General features: G+C 34.4%; 1 protein-coding gene across 1 annotated transcript in view; it reads left to right on the top strand.

The window, feature by feature from the left end:
- Positions 1-3,127: 3,127 nt before the first annotated feature.
- The window catches only part of LOC136031054 (B9 domain-containing protein 2-like), a 28,743-nt gene continuing 10,289 nt past the window's right edge, over positions 3,128-21,581 (top strand). Inside the window, exons 1-2 of the mRNA XM_065710281.1 lie at positions 3,128-3,539; positions 14,193-14,456. Of these exons, the coding sequence (XP_065566353.1) occupies positions 3,452-3,539; positions 14,193-14,456 (352 nt within the window). The 5' untranslated portion in view covers positions 3,128-3,451. The remainder of the gene's footprint in view (positions 3,540-14,192; positions 14,457-21,581) is intronic.

The following is a 21,581-nucleotide window of genomic DNA, read 5'->3' on the forward strand; positions in this document are numbered from 1 at the left end:
TACCCTTTACATCCCATTGTTCTCGTGGCAGAGCTGTCGGTCTTTAAGTATTGGGGGAAAAGTCAAACCTTAGCTCAAAAGGATCGGGATAGTGATCCCCTCCCAATATAAGAAATGTTTCCGTTTGCTCCACGTTTTAACATCACTCTTTACTTCCATTTTACAAAAATAATTTTATTTTTTTTGTTCAGAATAATTATAAGTAAAAAGTAGAAATAAAGTAAATAAGGCGACAATAGACCCCTAAGGTCCAAACCGATGGTACAGATCTCCGTTTCATAGCCCTTCAGCCAGGAAGTAAAAAGGGGGCCTGGGGGCCCACCGTCCTGTGCTTTCACACATCATACCATCCTCAGATTTCTCCAGGTACCTATTTAGAGCTGGATCAACTCTGGCTGAGCTTACAGAGTCAGGCCACTGACCCCCGTCCCAAACCAGATAACTGGTCATAACATGGATTGAACCATCGCCCCTTTGAAAAAGAGTTGTCACACCAGCGAGCCAACCACTCAGCCAGGATGGCTGATAGACTATACAGGGTTGTCCACGATATCCAGGATAGTCTGTATCTTTGTTTGGGATTTTTCATATGGTATATATAATTTATAAACCCAGAATTTTACTTATTGAACATGTAAAAACCACTATTATCTTGAAGGTCAACAATATTGAAAATGCTGGGGGCCACTAGCTAGCAGGAACCACGCTTTAAAGAATATTAATGGCTCGGCCAAAATTTATGCCCTACTATATGCTGTAACATCTTAAACCTGTGATCTACAAGCTCTACTTGGAAAATATCTTGTACATAGTTACTGTCTTCAGATTTTAAACTTTCCCCCAATCTAACTCGGATTAAGAAATAACCAATCGCAATATTAAGAAAACAACTACACTTCTGATTGTCGATTTTGCGCTGAGATAGCAAAAACTTAAGCTTGAAGTTGGAAAATATTAACATAAGTTGAAATCAAAACGTAGAAATAAAAATAAAGTAAATTCACATCTTTTCGGGAACCAGGATGTTTTAGCCAATCACAAGCAGCAGTTTCCAATTACCCTCATTCCAATCAGATTAGATCAGATTTTTTAACCTTGGAAAATCATTAAACTAAAAGCGTGCATCAAAGCGGATTCATTTGAAAAAAGAATATAATACTATGAGGAGTAACAGAAAACATTTATGTAAAATGAAGAAGGACATTTATTTGGTCATAAAATCGATTATGTAATGTTATACAGCCCTCCCCCCTTGTGTATATCGCCTTGGTTACATCCCTCTTGGTCAAAATTAAAACAAAAACTAAACTTCAGAATCTTGTTTTCAACATATCTTCTCTTTTTCTCCTCTATGTCAATATTCAACTTTGTAGGTTACCAATCTGACTTGGCATAGATTAGCTACTATTTCACTGCCATCCACGTATCTTCAGTTCTGAATCTTTGGAATAATGGCCACATAACCATTTGGATTTTGAAGAAAGAATCCAACAAATAAGATGAAAGTAATTGACAATCCATACCATCTTATTGTCTTTTACCAGAGAAGTTATTTTGATCTTCTTAAAGAGAAGCTGAAAATCTGTTCCTCTCTAACGTAAGTTATATGTTTTAACATGGATATATACTATCAAACTCACAAATTGCAAGTGCCACCCAACCCTTAAGGTCCGATAGATTTACAGGAAAAATAGGTACTTTGGTATTTTATGGTACACATTTGAGAATTTGGATATTCAAGATGAGATAATTAGCTTCGGCTCGGTGGAAAACTACATTGTAGCTATATTTTAATTAAATATTTAGTTAATAGTTTGTTTAAGTTAGGTATTTAATATAATGCTTTCTGTGCGGCCCCCTCATCATAATTCTTTGTCATAGTTTTCATAATTTTGTTACTAAAGTATTGTAATTTCATCATATTTGTTTTATTTCAATAGTATTCGTCAAATTTAACTTGTCGAGTGTGTATCATATAATATGGAGGTACCCAGAGATCAAACTGCTGTTAACATAGTTTTTCTCCTGTATTGCCAATTTCGTTCGTTTGAAAGAATTTTCACCATCCCTGTGACTTTCTGAAACAAACTTGCAGAACTTTGTATATGTGCCTTTGCTGTGCTTGTGCAGTATTAAGCGACAGTATTGAGCTTGAATCACCAAGAATCATAGATTCTTGGTGATTGAATTACGTTTGAAATTAGGTTTTTTGGCTTTTAAAATTTTCAATTATCTTGTTTAATTTTTTAAATCATTTAGTTCTTCTATTTTAGATTTTTTTTTCTTTTGCCTTTCGTGGTGTTTGTCTTTATCTTTTTCATTTTAATTTGGAGTGTTTTGTTTGGATTTTAATTCAGAAAATTAATACGTATGAAAGATCTAACGCCCAGCTAGCCAGCCGGCCTGGCAAGCCATTCTTTTCTTCATCCTGAGATTTTCTCTCTCTATACATTTAAATTTGAACATATTTCATTGTTACTTTCTCTTATAGCACTGAAGAATGAAAGAAAAGAAAGCGGTGGTCCTCCCCAAATATTCGTCTTTATTCATCCAGTATTTCTTTTGCCTTAAAAAGCAACATTTTCCGTCTTAATTTCTTTAGTTTTTATTCTTTATTATGGTAGGCCCATAAGGTTTACGAAATTATCTTATACACATTTATATGTTGGATGTGGCCAGTTTGTGGCCTGAAGTAGCAAAATCTTACAATATAGTAGGCTTATGTAAGATAATTATGTTTTTTTGTAAAACAAGCACGCTAGATGAGCTCTTTTTCTCGAATTATTAATGTATTTAAGTTAAATTTTTATCTGGAGAGCCATATTTGAGGGGGTAGGGCATCCTAACATTTATTTTAAACCCAGATATGCTGCGAAAACAGCGTATAAATTAAATTTAAAAAAAAATTAAACTTAACCCTAATCTCTTTCCTGTTTACCTAAAGTTTTATATTGCTTTAAAATTATGTCTTATTTAAATCAAATGGCTGGAGTCTTTCTTAAATAATTGCAACAAAATGTAAGGCTTTGGTGTAAAGAGTGTGGGGTTGAGGAATGGAAAGCTCCCCTCATACACGGAACAATTTCTATTCACTATATGGTTTAGTTTTACATTTAACTTAATTGAAAAAACTTGCTTTTTATTTAATATATTTAAGAGAAACTCAAGTCTCAACTCTGAACGCAAATCACAATTCTCTTGCGTAATGTACTGCTTTCTAAATAATTTTCTCACTTGCTTCTTCATGATCTTCCTGTTAATGACAGGTTTTCTTTCATGACTAGTTTACCCATCTACATATACTTCATGAAGCTGTTTTTCCTTTATTTCGTATTCATTTTGTTTGAAATCTGCTTGCCATGGTAACTGTAACTTAGATCTTGTTAGTGATAGAAAATAGGATAGACTATCTTATTATGAAGACCCGACTAAAGTAAAGTTATATACGAAAATGGCTGAAATACATATGATTGGCGAAATACACTATTTTTTAGACAATAAGAAAAGGATTGCGGGTGCCAGATGGAGTCTATTGTACGGTAAGTTGATTTTTTTTCTCTAGAAGACTGTCCTAATGAAGCAAGCTATGAAATAAAGTTGACCCTTTTTATTCTTCCCATTACCTGAGAGGAGATTTCATTAAGATTTTTTTGGAAGGGGTGGGGTAGATACAGAAGTATGAACATAGAAAGAGAGATCAGAATAGTTCAAATGTCTAAAAAAATATAATTTTAGCGATGACACAACATACTCTGTCATAAGGGAACGGGCGCTTAACAATGTAATTGATTCATTAAAAACAAGGCTTCATGAATACATTTTAAGGAAAGGATGAACAATTTTATATTGTTGAAATTAAAATGATACAAATATATAAAACATCTAAAAATAGCATGAAACACTAGAAGCTATAAAAAAACATAACACTAAAATTGAAAAAAAAATGAAACACTAAAATTGAAACAATGAGGTACTCAAACAGGAAACAAAAAAGAAAATGCGGCTGTAAAACGAAAACCTAGAAAAAATTAAATATAAGAAAATCCTACTTTAAAGAAAAACTGAGAGCACGGTCTAACCCTCCAACCCCAGAAGGGATACCACTCTAAGACAAAATAACAAAATCTGAGTTTGCTACATCTGCAAAATAATAAAATTGGAAAAAACCTTCAAAACTAAAGCATTGGCAAACCATAAAAACTCAATCCTAAAAATAATAAAATATGAAAAATAGTTGTGTTAAAGTTTAAATAATCGTCAAACTCTTAGAACCTAGAAGGATCACCCCCTTTAAACGTCGAAAAGCTATTAAAAGATATGGTGTTAGAGGAATTTACGACAATGAAAGAATAAACCAATTTTCTACCATTATGGTGTTTCTATGCCCCATATTTCATTACATGAGATATTTGTAGGCCCCCTATGCTCCAATGCAATATGGTAAGGTGCCCTTTTATGCTTCTATACAATATCCTGAGGATCAAGGTCCCTGAAAATAATTGAAGGAGGAGGGCCCCTTTAGGTATTGGATAAATTGGATGTTTGGTCCAAAAAAGAGAGACTTGTTTTGCGTTTCAAAACTAGTTTCAGTTATTAAGTTTCTTCTTTCATTAGTCAGCAACGTTTTTGTCTCTTTTTAGTTTTATGTATTCCTTTAATAGTCGTAATTCTAAAGAAAATATGCATCAGCACCTTTCAGGTCTGAGTTGAAGTCACCACATATGACAAGCGATTTATTTGATGACTTAACTTTATGCAGTAATTTGGACAGGGACGCACAAGCTGACGCATATTGTCGGCTAGATGTAGAATTTCGATAATAAGTTGGCATATAAATACATACAAGAACAATACTACCTAAATCAACAGCGAGGTATAGATCTTTAGATTCAAGACAACTACATCTAAACTTCTTATTTACAGCAACTAATAGGCCACCAGATGGACGGCCAGTAGCAGTTTTAGCAGGTCAAATAGAAAATAAACGGTCAGACGAAACTTCTAGCATAGGAAGATTATCCACATTGAGCAAGCTTTCGGCTAAACAGACTATATTATGCTTAAATAAGAGGTTCTCAAGAGTTCCTAATTTCTCCCGGTAACCATTAATATTCTGAAAAAATACAGAAACTATTTCACTAAGAATAGAGGCCATATTAACAGGCACGGCTTGTAGTTTAATTTCTAATATCAGGCCCTCGAACAGGTAGGGGTTTCTTGAACTCTAAACGCGACAGACTGTTACTTCGATGACTGCCACCACAGTTGGCACAGCTAAAGGATGATGCCTGACAGCTCCTGTCACGGTTGCTATAATTACTGGCACATTTGCTGTATTTAGTTAGATTAGAATAATCTCTAGCAAATTGACCAAAGCATTAACAATTGTGACGTTGCATCGGTTTCTCGATCGGCAACGTAACTCGAAATAAACCATATTAAATCTTGATTTCGTGTCTAACAGCACGATCTAATTCATCTTTCGATATAGTTTGTAACTGTACTACGGACGTATTGCCAAATCTGATTGCATTGACCAGATTCTGAAAATTATATGTGGTTTTGTACGTTATAATGATTCATTAAAAATGTTCTTTTGCATTATCATGTTATTATTCCTTTATCTTTAGAATTACGACTATTAAAGGAATGCATAAAGCTAAAAAGAAATAAAAACGTTGCAGACTAATGAAAGAAAAAACTTAATACCTGAAACTAGTGTTGAAATGCAAAACAAGTCTTTCTTTTTTGGATGACACATCCTATTTCTCTTTCATTTACAAGTCACTAATAATATTTTTACATTATTCACAGAATAGCGTAACACCATCATGATCAAAATCTTTATTTTCATTTTTTTTACAATTAATGTCCTTCTTAGACATTTCAATACCTAAAGGGGCCCTCCTCCGTCACTTATTTTCAGGGACCTTAATCCTCAGGGTATTGTATTGAAGCATAAAAGGGCACCCTACCACATTGCATTGGAGCATAGGGGGCCTACAAATACCTCATGTAATGAAATATGTGGCATAGTAACACCATAATGGTAGAAAATTGGTTTATTCTTTCATTGTCGTAAATCCCTCTAACACCATATCTTATGACAACTTTTGACGTTAAATTTGCTTTCAATTTATTGATTTTGCCCTTTTGGTCCCTCTTAACCCTAGTTTTTACATTAATTTACATTCTTTTCCACTTTTAACACAAATTCATAATACCATAATGATAAAAAAACCTTTATTTTATTATTTTTTCAGATTGGATGAATTCAGACCTTGCAATTTCGTCTTATGGAGGTGATCCTTCTAGTTTTTGAGAGTTTGGCCATTATTTCAATTTTAACACAATTATTTTTCATATTTTATTATTTTTAGGATTCAGTTTTGAGGGTTTGTCAATGCTTTAGTTTTGAAGGCTTTTTCCAATTTTTTTATTTTGCAGATGCAACGAACTCAGATTTTATTACTTTGTCTTAGTATTATCCCTTAGTGGTATCCCTTCTAGGGTTTGAGGGATAGACCGTGCTCTCAGTTTTTCTTTAAAGTAGGATTTTTTTTCATATTTAATTTTTTTCTAGGTTTTCGTTTTACAGCCGCATTTTCTTTGTTTTTTTTTCTCTTTTAGTACCTCATTGTTTCAATTTTAGTGTTTCGTTTTTTGTTTTGTTTTTTCAATTTTAGTGTTTCGTTTTTTCATAGCTTCTAATGTTTCATATTTGTCAATGTTCTATTTATTAAGTTTTTTTTTTTTTACTTTTATTGGTCTCCATGTTGTTATTCCTTTATATTTTTATACAATCCTTTAATAGTTCTTATTTTGAAAATCGAAGAATTATAACAATATAGTACAAAAGGACATTTTTAATGAAGCATTGTGACGTAAACTATTATGTATTATGAATATTAATGAACAACTTAGGATGTTTAGAATCCCTTCTATAAAATAATTCACCTTATTTTTTCTTGACAGGGCGCTTATTATCTTCTCTTACTTCATAACCAGTGCAGTATTCATTGCTTCACGTTGAGACATACACATGTCTGATTGTGGTGTCATCTACAAGCTCATTAAGCGTTTCATTGCTGCCGTTCCTGGGATAGGTACATCATCCTGAGAGAGTAATCCCTAGGAAATGCGACGTCGTACTCCTTAAAATAATGTTTAGGTACACCTCGTACGGAGCTCCCCCTTCAGAAGCTGGTAGAAAATTCAGGATAGGTACACCAACGAAAGAAACTCCAAAGTCTTCCAGAGTAATGGGAAGGGGGTTGGTGACATGAAAAATTAAAGTAAGAGCAAGGGATCTAGAATTTGCCGTAAGAATCTGCTATTCTATGCATTAGCGTTTAGAAATGGCAATCTCTATACGGTGTTTTAGAGCGCTCTTTTGATTAATTACATAAAAAAACTAGGTTTTTTTAACTGAAAGTAAGGAGCGACATTAAAACTTAAAACGAACAGAAATTACTCCGTATATGAAATGGATTGCTCCCTCCGCAATCCCTCGCTCTTTACGCTAAAGCTTTTAATTGTTTTAAACAGCAGAATTGTGGCAAAGAGTCAAACTTTAGCGTAAAGAGCGAGGGATTGCGGAGGGAACAATCCATTTCATATACGGAGTAATTTCTGTTCGTTTTAAGTTTTAATGTCGCTCCTTACTTTCAGTTAAAAAAACCTAGTTTTTTTATGTAATTTCTGAACGTTTTTGAATTAATGCATGTTTGATTTTGACTCTCCACACGTAAACTATTCAAACGAAATTTGCATATTAATTCCTTTTTTGGCTAAATGGCTTTCTCTTAGTTTTGATCATACGATTTTGAGAAATATGGGATGGGGAAGGAGGCCTAGTTGCCATGCAATTTTTCGGTTACATAAAAAGGCAACTATTAATTTTAATTTTCACGAATTTTTTATTAGCAAAAAATATACGTAACTTTAGAATTAACTTACGTAACAAACTTTTATATTCTTTAATTATTATTATGTATATGAGGGGGTTTGTACCCTCGTTAATACCTCGTTCTTTTCACTAAATCGTAAGTCTTGTCCCAATTCTTTAAGAATGACCCCTGAATTAGAAAGGCCGTAGAATAAATAGTTGAAATTACTAAACATACTTTAGCATAAAGAGCGAGGTATTTATCACCTCCTAAATACCTCGCTCTTTATGCTAAAGTATTTTTAGAACCCCTCATATGCGTAATAATCTCTGTTCGTTTTAAGTTTCAATGCTACTTCTTCCTTTCATTTGAAAAAACGTTTTCATGTTTATTTTTCATTGTTTTCTTATAGTAATGCTAGAGAATCCTGCGCCCTTTTCATTGAATTTTTCTTCCCCCATGACAGATTCCTCCAAGGAAAGATCCTCCAACATAGCCCCCTCTCCTCCTCCCCACCCCCAAACAAAATAAAATCCCCCTGAAAACGTCTGTACACTTCCCAATAACCATTACTATATGTAAACACTGGTCAAAGTTTGTAACTTGAAGCCCCTCCCCCAGGGATTGTGGGGGAGTAAGTCATCCCCAAAGACATAGTTATTATGGTTTTCGACTATGCTAAACAAAATGGCTATCTCAAAATTTTGATCCGTTGACTTTGGGAAAAAAATGAGCGTGGGAGGGGGCCTAGATGCCCTCCAATTTTTTTGGTCACTTAAAAAGGGCACTAGAACTTTTCATTTCCGTTAGAATAAGCCCTCTTGCGATATTCTAGGACCACTTGGTCGATACGATGACCCCTGGGGGAAAAAAAAACAAACAAAAAAACAAACAAATAAACACGCACCCGTGATTTGTCTTCTGGCAAAAAATACAAAATTCCACATTTTTGTAGATAGGAGCTTGAAACTTCTACAGTAGGGTTCTCTGATACGCTGAATCTGATGGTGTCATTTTCACTAAGATCCTACGACTTTTAGGGGGTGTTTCCTCCTATTTTCCTAAATAAGGCAAATTTTCTCAGGCTCGTAACTTTTGATGGGTAAGACTGAACTTGATGGAACTTATATATTTAAAATCAGCATTGAAATGCGGTTCTTTTGATGTAGTTATTGTTATAAAAATTCCGTTTTTTAGAGTTTTGGTTACTATTGAGCCGGGTCGCTCCTTACTACAGTTCGTTACCACGAACTGTTTGATCATCCACTTTTAGCATGTTTTGAAACAATAAATTTCTCCGAGATAAATTTGTAATTGATCTAGGAATTTTGCCAGAAAAATAATGGAAAAGTGTGACTTTTGCTTGCAAGATGGTTCTAAGAGTCAGGGTTAAACTTGGCCATGTGTAATCTTGACGAGTTTTTGAGATGAGACTCCAGGAGATATTTAGAAATTACAAAAGTAAATTGCTAGAAAATTTGCAAGACAGGGTTCATTGGGGTTAAAATACTTCCAAGAGGTTGTTTTTGTAATGAAGGTTTAAGGTTCTAAACAAGGAACAAAATTAAAATAACATTCTTTTTGTATATATCGTATCGCCTTTTAGAAATAAGTCTAGGTACACCATGGAGGGAGTAACCCCCTGAAAATCTGGTGTTGTGGCCCTGGGATAGATATACCATCCTGAAAGAGAAACCCCATGAAAATACGATTTAGCACTCCTAAAAGACAAGGTGTAGGTACACCATGTGAGGAGTAACCCCTGAAAGCTTTTATGTCTCTCCTAGCCAGATTAATTGTCTTACAAATGCTCTGTCTAGGGAGTATTTCGCAAGCTAATATGTGTTTGCATTGTGACTAAGTACTATGGTACCTTAATATAATAATGTACTGTACTTCTACCGTAGTTTTACTATACTTGTACATTGTGTTTGATACACTACGGTACTGTTCTTGACTTGACTATAGTGAAGTCAGCTATAGTTCATGACTAGCTTAATATTCCTTCAAAAATTTTTAACAAATCGGAAACAATACTTTATCTAAATATTTGAAGAAGTCAGCTATAGTTCAGTTAAAGGTCCAAACGATCCAAATTAACACGTGCAAATTTCTAGCTGAGTTTTATCTTTTAGATATAAAAAGAACCCGAATTATTATCTTATTTAGAGGTTATTTAAGTAGTGAGCCCTTCTTATTTTAATTCAAATATATTTGACAAATCTGAAATCAATGATCGCTGGATAACTTTAAAATCTTTGTAAGGGAGGTAATAGTGGTCAGAACAGTGAGAGGGGCAAATATTTTGACTTGCACTCTTTTTGAGCAAGAATTCCTCTTTTATGCCTTGATTTACATTGTTTTTATACCTCTGCAGTTGCCAATCCTGCTATGAAGGGCCGTAATATTCCTCATAGTTAGGAAAAGTTTATTTACTATGTGAAATGAATACACATAAACGAGATCCTTAACGTAAAACACCGGTAACCAAATGTTAAAGTTTACTACGAAGACGAACTTAATAAAAATTTTAATACCAGTAAAAAGTCTAAATGCAGCTAGAAAACGGCATATGGTATTTTAAATATTTAAAAGTCTGCTATCCCCTTGACCTCCCTCTCCTTGCAGTAAAGCTATAGTTTCTCTTTCAAAATCTTGGCTCCGAGAATGAATGCTATAGCGCAAGGGCTAATCAATAAAATGTTGAGCTTTCTGTCATGTGGTCTATGTAACTTGCACGTGTAAAAATACAGCGAAATTTTCAGCCATGTTTCAAAATAAATTGGAACTCATTCGATAACTTAAATACTCCGGTCTACCGGAGTATTAGTAATGTATCCGTTCTAGACCGGTCTAGCTGTCAATAATTTTGAACTTTGTCATAATTTCTGTCAAGTGTTACTCCATATCCTTGTTGTCCCCTTAGGGTAAATATATTAAAGAACAAAGCCTAGCCAATGGTAACCGAAGTTTTAAAATGCGTTTGAAAAAAAGTATTAAGTGAAGAAGCAATATAGAACTTTCAGGGAATGGGCTGGGTAATGATCTTTTCAACAAAAACAAAAGGTAATATGTGCATGCTACTGCTACTAATAATACTACTGTTATTACCACAGCTGCTGCTACTACTACTACTGCTATTATTAATATTACTGCCACTACAACTACTACTTGAACTGTGATCACTACTAAGGTCTGGGGTAGTATAATAAAAATTTCAGCGATTGTTGTGGGGGAAGTTGAACTAAATCAGGACAAACTATATGCATACAGGTTGTCAAAAAGGTGGATAAGTAATATCTTAGGACTGGGAAAACTAAGCGAGAAAAACAGGTTTTAATTTCAACAAAGCAGTTACCAAAAAATAAAAACCAAATAACACTTTAATTTTAAAAAAATCGAATATTTCGGCCCTACGTCCAGGAACCTTTCTTAAAGGAAAAAAAAAATGCAAAAAAAGGTTTAAGTAAAGGAAAAAACAGTTGTTTTTAAAAATAACGTAAAAACACAAGAAAAACGACAAATAAACACACAAAAGAAAAAACTGAAAGTTTGTTTATAATGTGAGTTGTTCTTACTTATTTTTTTTTCTTTTCGTATTTTTATTTGTCATTTTGTGTGTTTTTTTTGCGTCCATCATGCCGGAAGTTTGTGTATAATGCGAGTTGGTCTTACTTACTTAGATGATCCTGGACATGGGGCCGAAATATTGGAATTTTATAAATTGAACTTTAGTTTTGTTTTTAGTTTTCCTTCACTGCTTTGTTGAAATTATAAACCCGTTTTTTCGCCTAGTTTTTCGTAAATGGAAAAGCAGTGTGGTCTAAGAAATTATTTATATCTTAGGACTGGTTTAGATTAGCGGTTTCTAACCGATATTGGGCCCTGCCCCACCTTGGCATTTTTAAGATCTTCATCCCCCCTTATGATTTTTAAATTTTACGGTTTAGAAATTTACTTGTACACACCTAAAGGTAGCTTAAAAGGCAACAGTGGTGCTAATTAGGGGAGGCGCAGGGGGCAAGCCCACTCCAAGATTTGGAAAAAGGCTTCCTTACTTCTATTTATCAACTAGTGAGACTAAATGACCGGTCGCTTGTATTTTCCACCCCGTGCATTTTTATTCAGAGCATTAAACAGCACTGTTACTTTTATTGCTGTTATTTTTTATAGTTATTTTTCAATGACTTTGTTTTGAAAGGTTACATCTGTCCTTAACTGGATTAATGGTTACATTTATCCGGTATAACTGGCAAATCCAGTTATACCGATAGTAGACAATCCTGTTTTGAAATGTGTAAAATTATTCCTCTCAACTGTCTTACCTGCTGTCATGATCCCTGCCTAGGGTAGTCATAACTGGGAGTCACTTCGTCAATTTACCCTTTTTGTTTGCTGTTAATCCGTAACATAACATTGAGTAAAATTTGACAACAAACTTTGGACTTTTTTGAGGTGAAAATTCGGAAAAAACGAAGAATCTTCAGTGCAAGAAACTGGCAATTCTGTCAGTGCTCAAAATGTCGGGTTACTGGACATAACTTCCCCTACCTCTGATAATCTTTCAGAAGCAAGTGGAAAAATAAATGAACCAGGTTAAATTGAAAGATTGGTCTGCATTCCCGAAACCGTTACAAGTTCCAGTGACAGTCAAGAATGTCTCCAAAGTGTCTCTACGACGCGTCACGACCAACCATCTCAACCTGTTTTTCGGAGATATCCGGCTTCCACTTCTAACAAAAGAACATTCAGTACACATTGCTTTAAGGCTTACAAATGGATTCAATACTCATTAAACTTGGATTTTGTTTTGTTTTTCTTGCTGCCATTTATCTAGTGGAGTCTTAAGTGGAGTCCCTTTTGCTCTTCAAATACAATAAAATGTAACATCATTCATATAAAAAAGGCTCTTTTTCAAAATTGAGGCTCTAAAGTGTAGTCAGCTGAAGGGTGTACTTACTGCCCATGACCCACCAAAAAATAGCCATGCCCCACTGATAGGGAGCGGACCCCACGTTGGGAATCACGGGCTTAGATAATTAAATTGAAACTGTTACGGTATGGTGATGGAGAACAAACTAATGTGCATGCAGGTTGAAAAAAACAGCGCGTAAGCAATATCTTAAGAACAGATATTAAACCAAAGATGCAAAATCCAAACCTAAATTCCTGCAAGAAAGAGCAGGGTTAGCTTCTCCAAAGTCTTCGAAAAATGAGAGCTACATTGACGGTTCACTGAAAGTAATTTTTATCTTCAGTGGCATTTTTGTTTGTCACTATGTCACTCTATTTTGTTTGTCAAAGGGAAGATCATTATAATGTCCAAATTTGCTGAAAAGAATTAATGAAAGTACACTAAGAGTTTAATGTAAGGCTATATAAAAAAGTCGGAGTTGCAGTAGTAGTAGTAGTACCAACTGTGCAAGTAGTAGTAGTATGCACTCAGTCCCTTTTAGTTAGTTCAAACTCTCGTTAAACATGCACTGAAAGTTTTAACCTAATTTTCTATCTGTTATACATAGTGTGTTTTGATTTAGTTGAACATTCCCTTTAACATTCCTTGAAACTTTCACATTAATACCATTAGAAACAGCAGTAGTAGCAGTCATAGCAGTAGCATCAGTAATAATTGCAAGAGTGGTAGTGTGCATATAGTACCTTATGGCTAGATCAAGATCCCCTTAGCATGCCATGAAAGTTTCAACTTAAAACTATTACCCATTCATAAGATTTTGTTGATACGCTTTTTGGCAACCTGCATGCTTATAGTCTTTATTGATTTACTTCAAAATCCCCCTATGTATTCCCTGAAAGATTCACTTTAACACTTATAGCCTCCCCATCAGTAGCACTAGTAGTCTTAATAGTAATAGTAGTAGCAGCATTAATGGTAGAAGTAGTAGCAGTAGAACCTCCAAGTGTGACAAGAAGGGACAGCAGAAGAAAGGCTCGTAGGGTCGTCGACCCCTCAAAGCCAAAAATTAACAGAATACGCTTGGCATTTTACCAAAAGTTCAAATTATACAACAAATAACCAATGAAGTCCTTCTACTTTTGAGAACAGTCCTTTGTACAGAAATGCTGTAATTTTTTTTGTTTCCATACTAAACTTCAGACTATCTAATCTAGCGTCATTAGAAGCAGCGTTGAAAAAAAATTGTTTTATAGTTGAGTGCTAAGGATAAAAAAAACTTGAGCACATTATTTCAAAATTCTTTCGTGAGTAAAGATGATCGAAAATTCAGGAGTTGATTTCTAAATTATAGTTGAAATTTATCTTTGATAATAGCATTTCTAACCTAGGACCAAAATGGAAGACAATATCTGGACAAGATGACTGTCGAACGCAATTTGATGAGCCCTATTTCGGTAAGCAGTGCACATGGTCCGCGCCAATTGACTTACATCTTCTAACTACCAGTGTTGATGGATGGCCTCAATTTATCTTCAAGATCTTAAGGAAGGATTTTGATACCGGGACAATTTCTCTGATTGGTTATGGATCCTGTCACGTGCCCTCTGTGCCTGGCCAACACAGTCTCAAGGGTTTTATTTGGAAACCTATTGGTAATAGACAGTAGATCTTGTATTGCTTGAGTTTTGAGGTCTTGAGAAAATAGGTACTCTCCGGCCCTCTGTAGTTCATTGCGTCTTAATAAATATAAAGAATAGCGTTGATAAATAAATATAGTCGATTTGGAAAGTGGATAAATAGTTTTATACCCCTTTTTTGAAGAAAAATCCAAAATCTATGAAAATGAGGAAAATTTCAGAGACTTGCTCAACCACAAGCATTAAAGCAATTAATGAAGCTGATTTAACCTGGTTTTGCAATAGGAAAAATCAAACTAAAGCCAACTTGTTAGGGAGAAAGATTATTTTTATTCATATTTAGCACCAATGACATTTCATAATCAGAATGTGGCCTATTTTTTAGGACAAGGGGCATGATTTGGTACAAAAGCAAACAAAGAATGTTTTTGCTAGGGCCAGAGGCCAGATTGAATACTCTCGGTCAGAGACTTGGATGAGGGCCCGAGTAAGGCTTTCCATACTTAGATAAATTATATAGGGCTGAAATCAGCAAGCTTTGAAAATTTTCACCTTGGACCCAATAGCTAAGCCAGGCAACTTTGTAAAGTTATATTTAAAAAAAAACTTAGGCAGTAAATTTAAAGCTAATAAAGAAGAAAAAAAGGAAAGGGGTAAGGATCAACAGATATATTTTGAAACAAGGCTTTAATACTGGTGAAAAAAATTTCATTTTAAGCAAGTATGGTTCGATTACTGGTCTCTCGTAGCTTTCTGATACCAGTTGAAAACCTTAAAAAACATATTATTCACTAGTGCATCAACAAGTGCATTAACAATGTGCTCTTAAAGAAAGGATGATTCACGCAGCCATAGTGGAAATAGCCCTAAATCATGCAAATCACCCAATGCTTAGCCATATATTTTATTGTTACAGGCCAAGGTCTTGACCGAGGTTCCTTAGTCTAAGAAGGACGAAATATATTTTTTGGGATAAAGGAGGGTTTCGGGGGCAATAGTGCAGCACCAAATGCTTGCAAATGAATTCCATATCATCTGAGCAATTTTACTTAAAGTTTTCGAGCCTATGCCTCAAAACCTCATCCCTGGATTTAGTCCTATTTGAGAACTAACATTATTTAAAGTTGTCATATTTATGATTAATTTAAGAAACTTTTTCCACAAGAAAAGTTTTCCAAGAAATGTAAAACTCAAAACGAAAAGAAGTTACAATAAATAATCAAATAAAACTCAAAACAAGCAAAAATTTAACTGAGTAGGGCTGATAACCCCCCATGCCTTCTCAAGGCCAGAAAACAATTTGTACTTTACTAAAAAAAAAAAAAAAAAAAAAAAAACAACAAAGGAATAACCGCGGATTGTCAGTTTGACTGACATACATTGAAATTCGTTCCTCTAGGTTTTGACAATTTTTTATTTATGAAAATAAGAAAGGGGGAAAATTCCAAACGTATTTTGTGGAAAAAATAATATCGTATATCTTTTCAGTTTTTTTTTCTATAAAAATCCATAACAAGGTCTGCTGTTTGTATATTGGAGAAACTTTTTCAACAGTTTTTAATCCTGACACGAACAGTATAATTTTTAACTTGCTTTTATAGCTTCTAAAGTTGACCTGAAAAATTAAACTTAATATTATTCCCAAAAGATTCTGTCTATGCTCTTTGACAACCTGGATACGCTTACACTTTTTTTATTTATTTAAATTGTAAGGGCAGAAGTAATAGGTAGGTAGGTAGGTAGGTGGGTTTTGTTTTTATCCACAATATAAACATAAATTAAAATGACAACACTAATAAATTATTGCAGCAAAAAGAAAGTCCTAAGGACTTGTGCTACAAATTCAAATTATGATTTATATCTTATAAATAAGAATCTAAACATAACATCTAATGATTTTCCACCTAGCCTATCTTATATATAAAAAACAACAACACATACACTTGAACACAATGCAACAAAATAATTCTATTAAATATTATTCATCGGTTTCACCCCCACCCTACCCCAATAAACTACAAAAAAAAATAAATCAAAAACCTCCTGCCCTTCAAAATCTATTAGTTAAATAAAATGTTTCCAATTTATTTTTAAACCCGTATAAAGTGACAGACTCCCTGATGCTAGCCGGCAGATTATTCCAAACAAAAGGCCCCAGATTATGAACCACATATGATGATCTGACTGTTTTTCTTTTTTCACGGCTTAAAACTTGTGAATTTCTTGTATCATAATTATGGTGCTCATAATTCAGGGAAAAATAATCACGAAAATACTCAGTGCATATGTGTTTCATGCTCTGGAACACAAAAATTGATGCCTGGTAGTCACGGCACGGACCAACATTTAAAACATTACACCGAGAAAAGCTAGCAATAGTTTGGATTCAACCTGCTCTTTTGTGTCCGCAATCAATCGAACGTTTTTTGTTGCACAATTCGGATCCTTTATAATTAGAAAAAAAATTGCTGGCCCAATGAACACAACCGTAATCTATATAAGGATGAACAAGGGAAAAATATGATTTTTAAAATCTTGAATGGAAATGTTTTTTTTTACAGGTCTCAGAATTCCTAAACCCCTAGCCATTTTTGCACCAATAACACTAAAATGCTTTTTCCAACTAATAATATTATCTAAATAAAAACCCCAAGTTTAATGGGTAAATTTCCAAAAAATATGTTATTATTATCATTAAGTAACCTACCTGTTCTACTAAAGATAATGTAATTTGTTTTAGATGCGTTAACTGCTAGGGTACTACCTACTGTAAAACTGCACAAATGTTCCAGTGCTAAATTAGAATTATGTACAACCTAAACCAAACAACTACCAATTACTGTTATCGCAGTGTCGTCCGCGAAAGAGGTCAGCGCCTCAACTCCAACATATGGAGCCAACGAATTAACATAAATAAGATAAAGTAAAGGTCCTAGCATAGAAACTTGAGGCACTCCGCACTTAACACCAAACTCTCTGCCTAATATATCTGATAAAGCAACTCTTTACACAAGTACTACCTATCCCAAGCCCACTTAGTCTACTTAGAAGAGTATTAAAACCAACATTGTCAAAAGCCTTACGGAAATCTCAACAACAATTAAAGGAACCATATTTTTTTCAAGCGCATTATCAACAAAACTTATAAGATGGTGTACTGCATGACTAGTGGAATGTTTACTTCTGAAACCAAACTGTCCATTATACAATATTTTCTTCGAATCCCAAAAATCATACAATCGCTTATAAATAACTTTTTCATAAATTTTACTAAATAAAGGTAAAATGGAAATCGGTCACCAGTTACAGGGTTCCGAGGGGTCCCCACCTTTATGTAAAGGTATGATTTCAGACCGTTTCAATTCCAACGGGAAGGTCCCTTAACAATTGAGAGATTAATTAAATAAACCAGTACCGGCAAAAAATACCCCGACACAAAATTAAAAATTAAGATACACCGAAAAAATCCATCTACACCAGAAAAATTTGATTTAAGGCTACAAACAATTTTTTCAACCTCTTCAACAGTACATGGTACGAATTCAAACCCATCCTGCATGCTTAAAGGATGTGTGTTAATACTGACGGCACCACAGCCTCTAGACACATCATTCTGTATAACACTACCAATCTTCGAAAAATAATCACCCATGGAATTTGCTAATTCCAATTTATTATGAATAATTCTATTATTAGTTTTTAAATCGATTATACTCGTATCTTTTTTTTAAAAATCCTATCACTTCACGGACAATTCCCCAAGTATCTTTTATGTTATTAAATAAAAAAAACAAGTTTTTTCAACTGAAAGTAAGGAGTGACATCAAAACTTAAAACGCACAAAAATTACTTCGTATATGAAAGAGGCTGCTTCCTCATCAACGCCTCGCTCTTTACGCTAAAGTTTGACTCTTTCTCTCAATTCTTCTTTCTAAAACAGTAAAAAACTTTAGCGTAAAGAGCGGGGCGTTGATGAGGAAGCAGCCTCTTTCATATACGGAGTAATTTCTGTGTGTTTTATGTTTTGATGTCACTCCTTACTTTCAGTAGAAAAAACTTGTTTTTTTCATTTAATTTCTGAACGTTTTTGAATCAATGCATGTTTTGATTTTGGCTCTCCGCAGAGGAATAATCAAAACGAAATTTGCATATTTTTTTTTTTTTGGCTCAATGGCTTTCTCATAATTTTGATCGAATGATTTTGAGAAAAAAAGAGCGGGGGACGAAGCCTAGTTGCCCCCCGATTTTTTGGTTAATTAAAAAGGCAACTAGAACTTTTAATTTTTTACGAATCTTTTTATTGGTAAAAGATTTACGTAACTTATAAATTAGCTTACGTAAAGAACTTTTGTATTCTCATGTTTTTATTACATATATGAGGGGATTCGCCCCATCGTCAGTACCTCGCTCTTTACACTAAAGCTTAAATTTTATCCCAATTCATTAAGAATGACCCCCTGAATCACAAAAGCCGTAGAATAAGTAGTTGAAATTACCGAAAATACTTTAGCGTAAAGAGCGAGGTATTAGAAGGAGGTGAGCCCCTCATATGGGTAATAATTTCTGTTTGTTTTAAGTTTTATTGCTGTTCCTTACTTCCAGCTGAAAAAGCTTTTTCACTTTTATTTTTTAATTGTTTTTTTTTTAAATAATGCTAGTAAATCCTGCTCTCCCTTCATGGAAATTTTCTTCTCCCATTACAAATTCTCGAAGGAAAGTTCCCCCAGCATATCCCCCTCTTCTCAACCCCTCCCCCAAACCAAAAAAATCCTCCTGAAAACGCCTGTATACTTCCCAATAACCATTACTATATGTAAGCACAGGTCAAAGTTTGTAACTTGTTGCCCCTCCCACGGGGACTGTGGGGGAGTAAGTCGTCCCCAAAGACATAGTTATAAGGTTTTTCGACTACGCTGAATAAAATGGCTATCTCAGAATTTTGATCCGTTGACTTTGGGAAAATAATTAGCGTGGGAGGGGGCCTAGGTGCCCTCCAATTTTTTTGGTCACTTAAAAAGGGCACTAGAACTTTCCATTTCCGTTAGAATGAGCCCTCTTGCAATATTCTAGGACAACTGGGTCGATACGATCACCCCTGGGAAAAAAAACAAAAAAACAAAAAAACAAATAAACACGCATCCGTGATCTGCCTTCTGGCAAAAAATGCAAAATTCCACATTTTTGTAGATAGGAGCTCGAAACTTCTACAGTAGGGTTCTCTGATACGCTGAATCTGATGGTGTGATTTTCGTTAAGATTCTATGACTTTTAGGGGGCGTTTCCCCCTATTTTCTAAAATAACGCAAATTTTCTCAGGCTCGTAACTTTTGATGGGTAAGACTAAACTTGATGAAACTTATATATTTAAAACCAGCATTAAAATGCAATTCTTTTGATGTAGCTATTGGTATCAAAATTCCATTTTTTAGAGTTTTGGTTACTATTGAGCCGGGTCGCTCCTTACTACAGTTCGTTACCACGAACTGTTTGACCTTCCTTACTCTTCAAACGGTTTAAATAATACTCTTTCTTTGCATTTCTTTTTGAATTATTTACATAATTTCTCAACTCTTTAAACACATTTAAAATCACTTCAGATGGATTATCAAGATATTGACAATACAATTTATTTCTTTGGCTTATTAAACTCAAAATTTCATCATTAATCCACGGCTTTCTCGGTTTAGCTTTCTTGCAATTAATTTCTTTCAATGGGCAATTTTTCTCAAACACAGGGTAAAGGATATCTGAAAAAATATTAGAAGCTTTTGAAGCATCGTCCTTTTCATTGTAAACCACCTCCCATTCCAGCGAACTAACTTTATTTTCAAATTTAGCCAGATTAACTTCTTTCATGTCACGCCGAAGAATCTTATTGTTTGGTTTTAATTTTACAATCTGATAACTTCTGCAACGAACAAAGAAGCGGTAAGTGGTCCGAACCAGAATGTGTTAATGCGTCACATGTGCTATTTTCCACTAAAACTTCACAGACGAAAATATTATCAAACAAAGTTGCAGAATGGTCCGTTAATCGGTATGGGATAGAATTTAACGAGAAAAGACCAAATGAAAGCATGACATTAAGGAAATCCAAATTTTTGGCTTGAAGATCTAATAAATCAAAGTTAAAGTCACCCCTGATTACCATTTTATCAAAATTTCGAATTATTTCAGATATTAAATAATATATTAAATAATATTAAGTAATAAAATACATAGATATTAAATATCCCCAAAAATTTCAACTTAAAATCCCTAGTCATTATCGATATATTGCTGAGGTGTCTTATTGGCAACCATAAACACAACGCCTTTGATTTATTTTAAAGCAACATTAACTTTTAAAGCATAATGGGCCAATTGCATAATTATGGGGTGTTGACTGCCTAAAACCCCTTAAAACATAGTTGCTATACCGTTCTACTCTGCTGAACAAAATGGCTGTCTCAAAATTTTGACTGGATGTGTTCGGAAAATGAATGGGCTTAGGAGAAGGGCTGTTTCCCTCCAATCTCTTGTTACTCTTAAAAAAGGTACCATACATTTCCGCTGTAATTGTAGTGCAAGGGGGAGTACTTCCCTCAATATACACCTAGTAAAAACTTTTTAAACAAGTGAAATAAAGTAGATACATTTTAAATATTTTTCATTTTCAGTAAACTGCAAATTATGGGCTGGTCTTGAGAAGATATGGGGATTGTACAAAGACATAATTTTAAGAGCTTTCAATTACGTTGAACCAAATGACTACCTCAAATTTTTATTAGATGTATTTTGGAAATTGATGGGCGTGAGAAGGGGGGCTAGCTGCCCTCCAATCACTTCAGACTAATAAAAAGGGCACTAGTCCTTCCAATTTCTAGTCGAATGAGCCTTTTCCGGAGTCTCTGCGACAGGGAATGGTCATCTCAACATTTCTATCAGATGTATTTTGCAAAAATATAAGGTGTATGTGCAGGAGAGGAGGGGGGTCCATCTTCCGGTTACTCTGAATCATACAAAGGGCACTAGAGCTTCTCAATACTAGTCCAGTGAACCCACTCCAAATCTCATATTATCATCGTTTCTGTATATGTTTTATATGCCCCCAGGGCATAACTTACAACCCTTGCCCTGAGGGCTGTGGGGGGGGGGGTT

Source organism: Artemia franciscana, chromosome 1, assembly GCF_032884065.1.
Source record: "Artemia franciscana chromosome 1, ASM3288406v1, whole genome shotgun sequence".
Taxonomy (NCBI): domain Eukaryota; kingdom Metazoa; phylum Arthropoda; class Branchiopoda; order Anostraca; family Artemiidae; genus Artemia; species Artemia franciscana.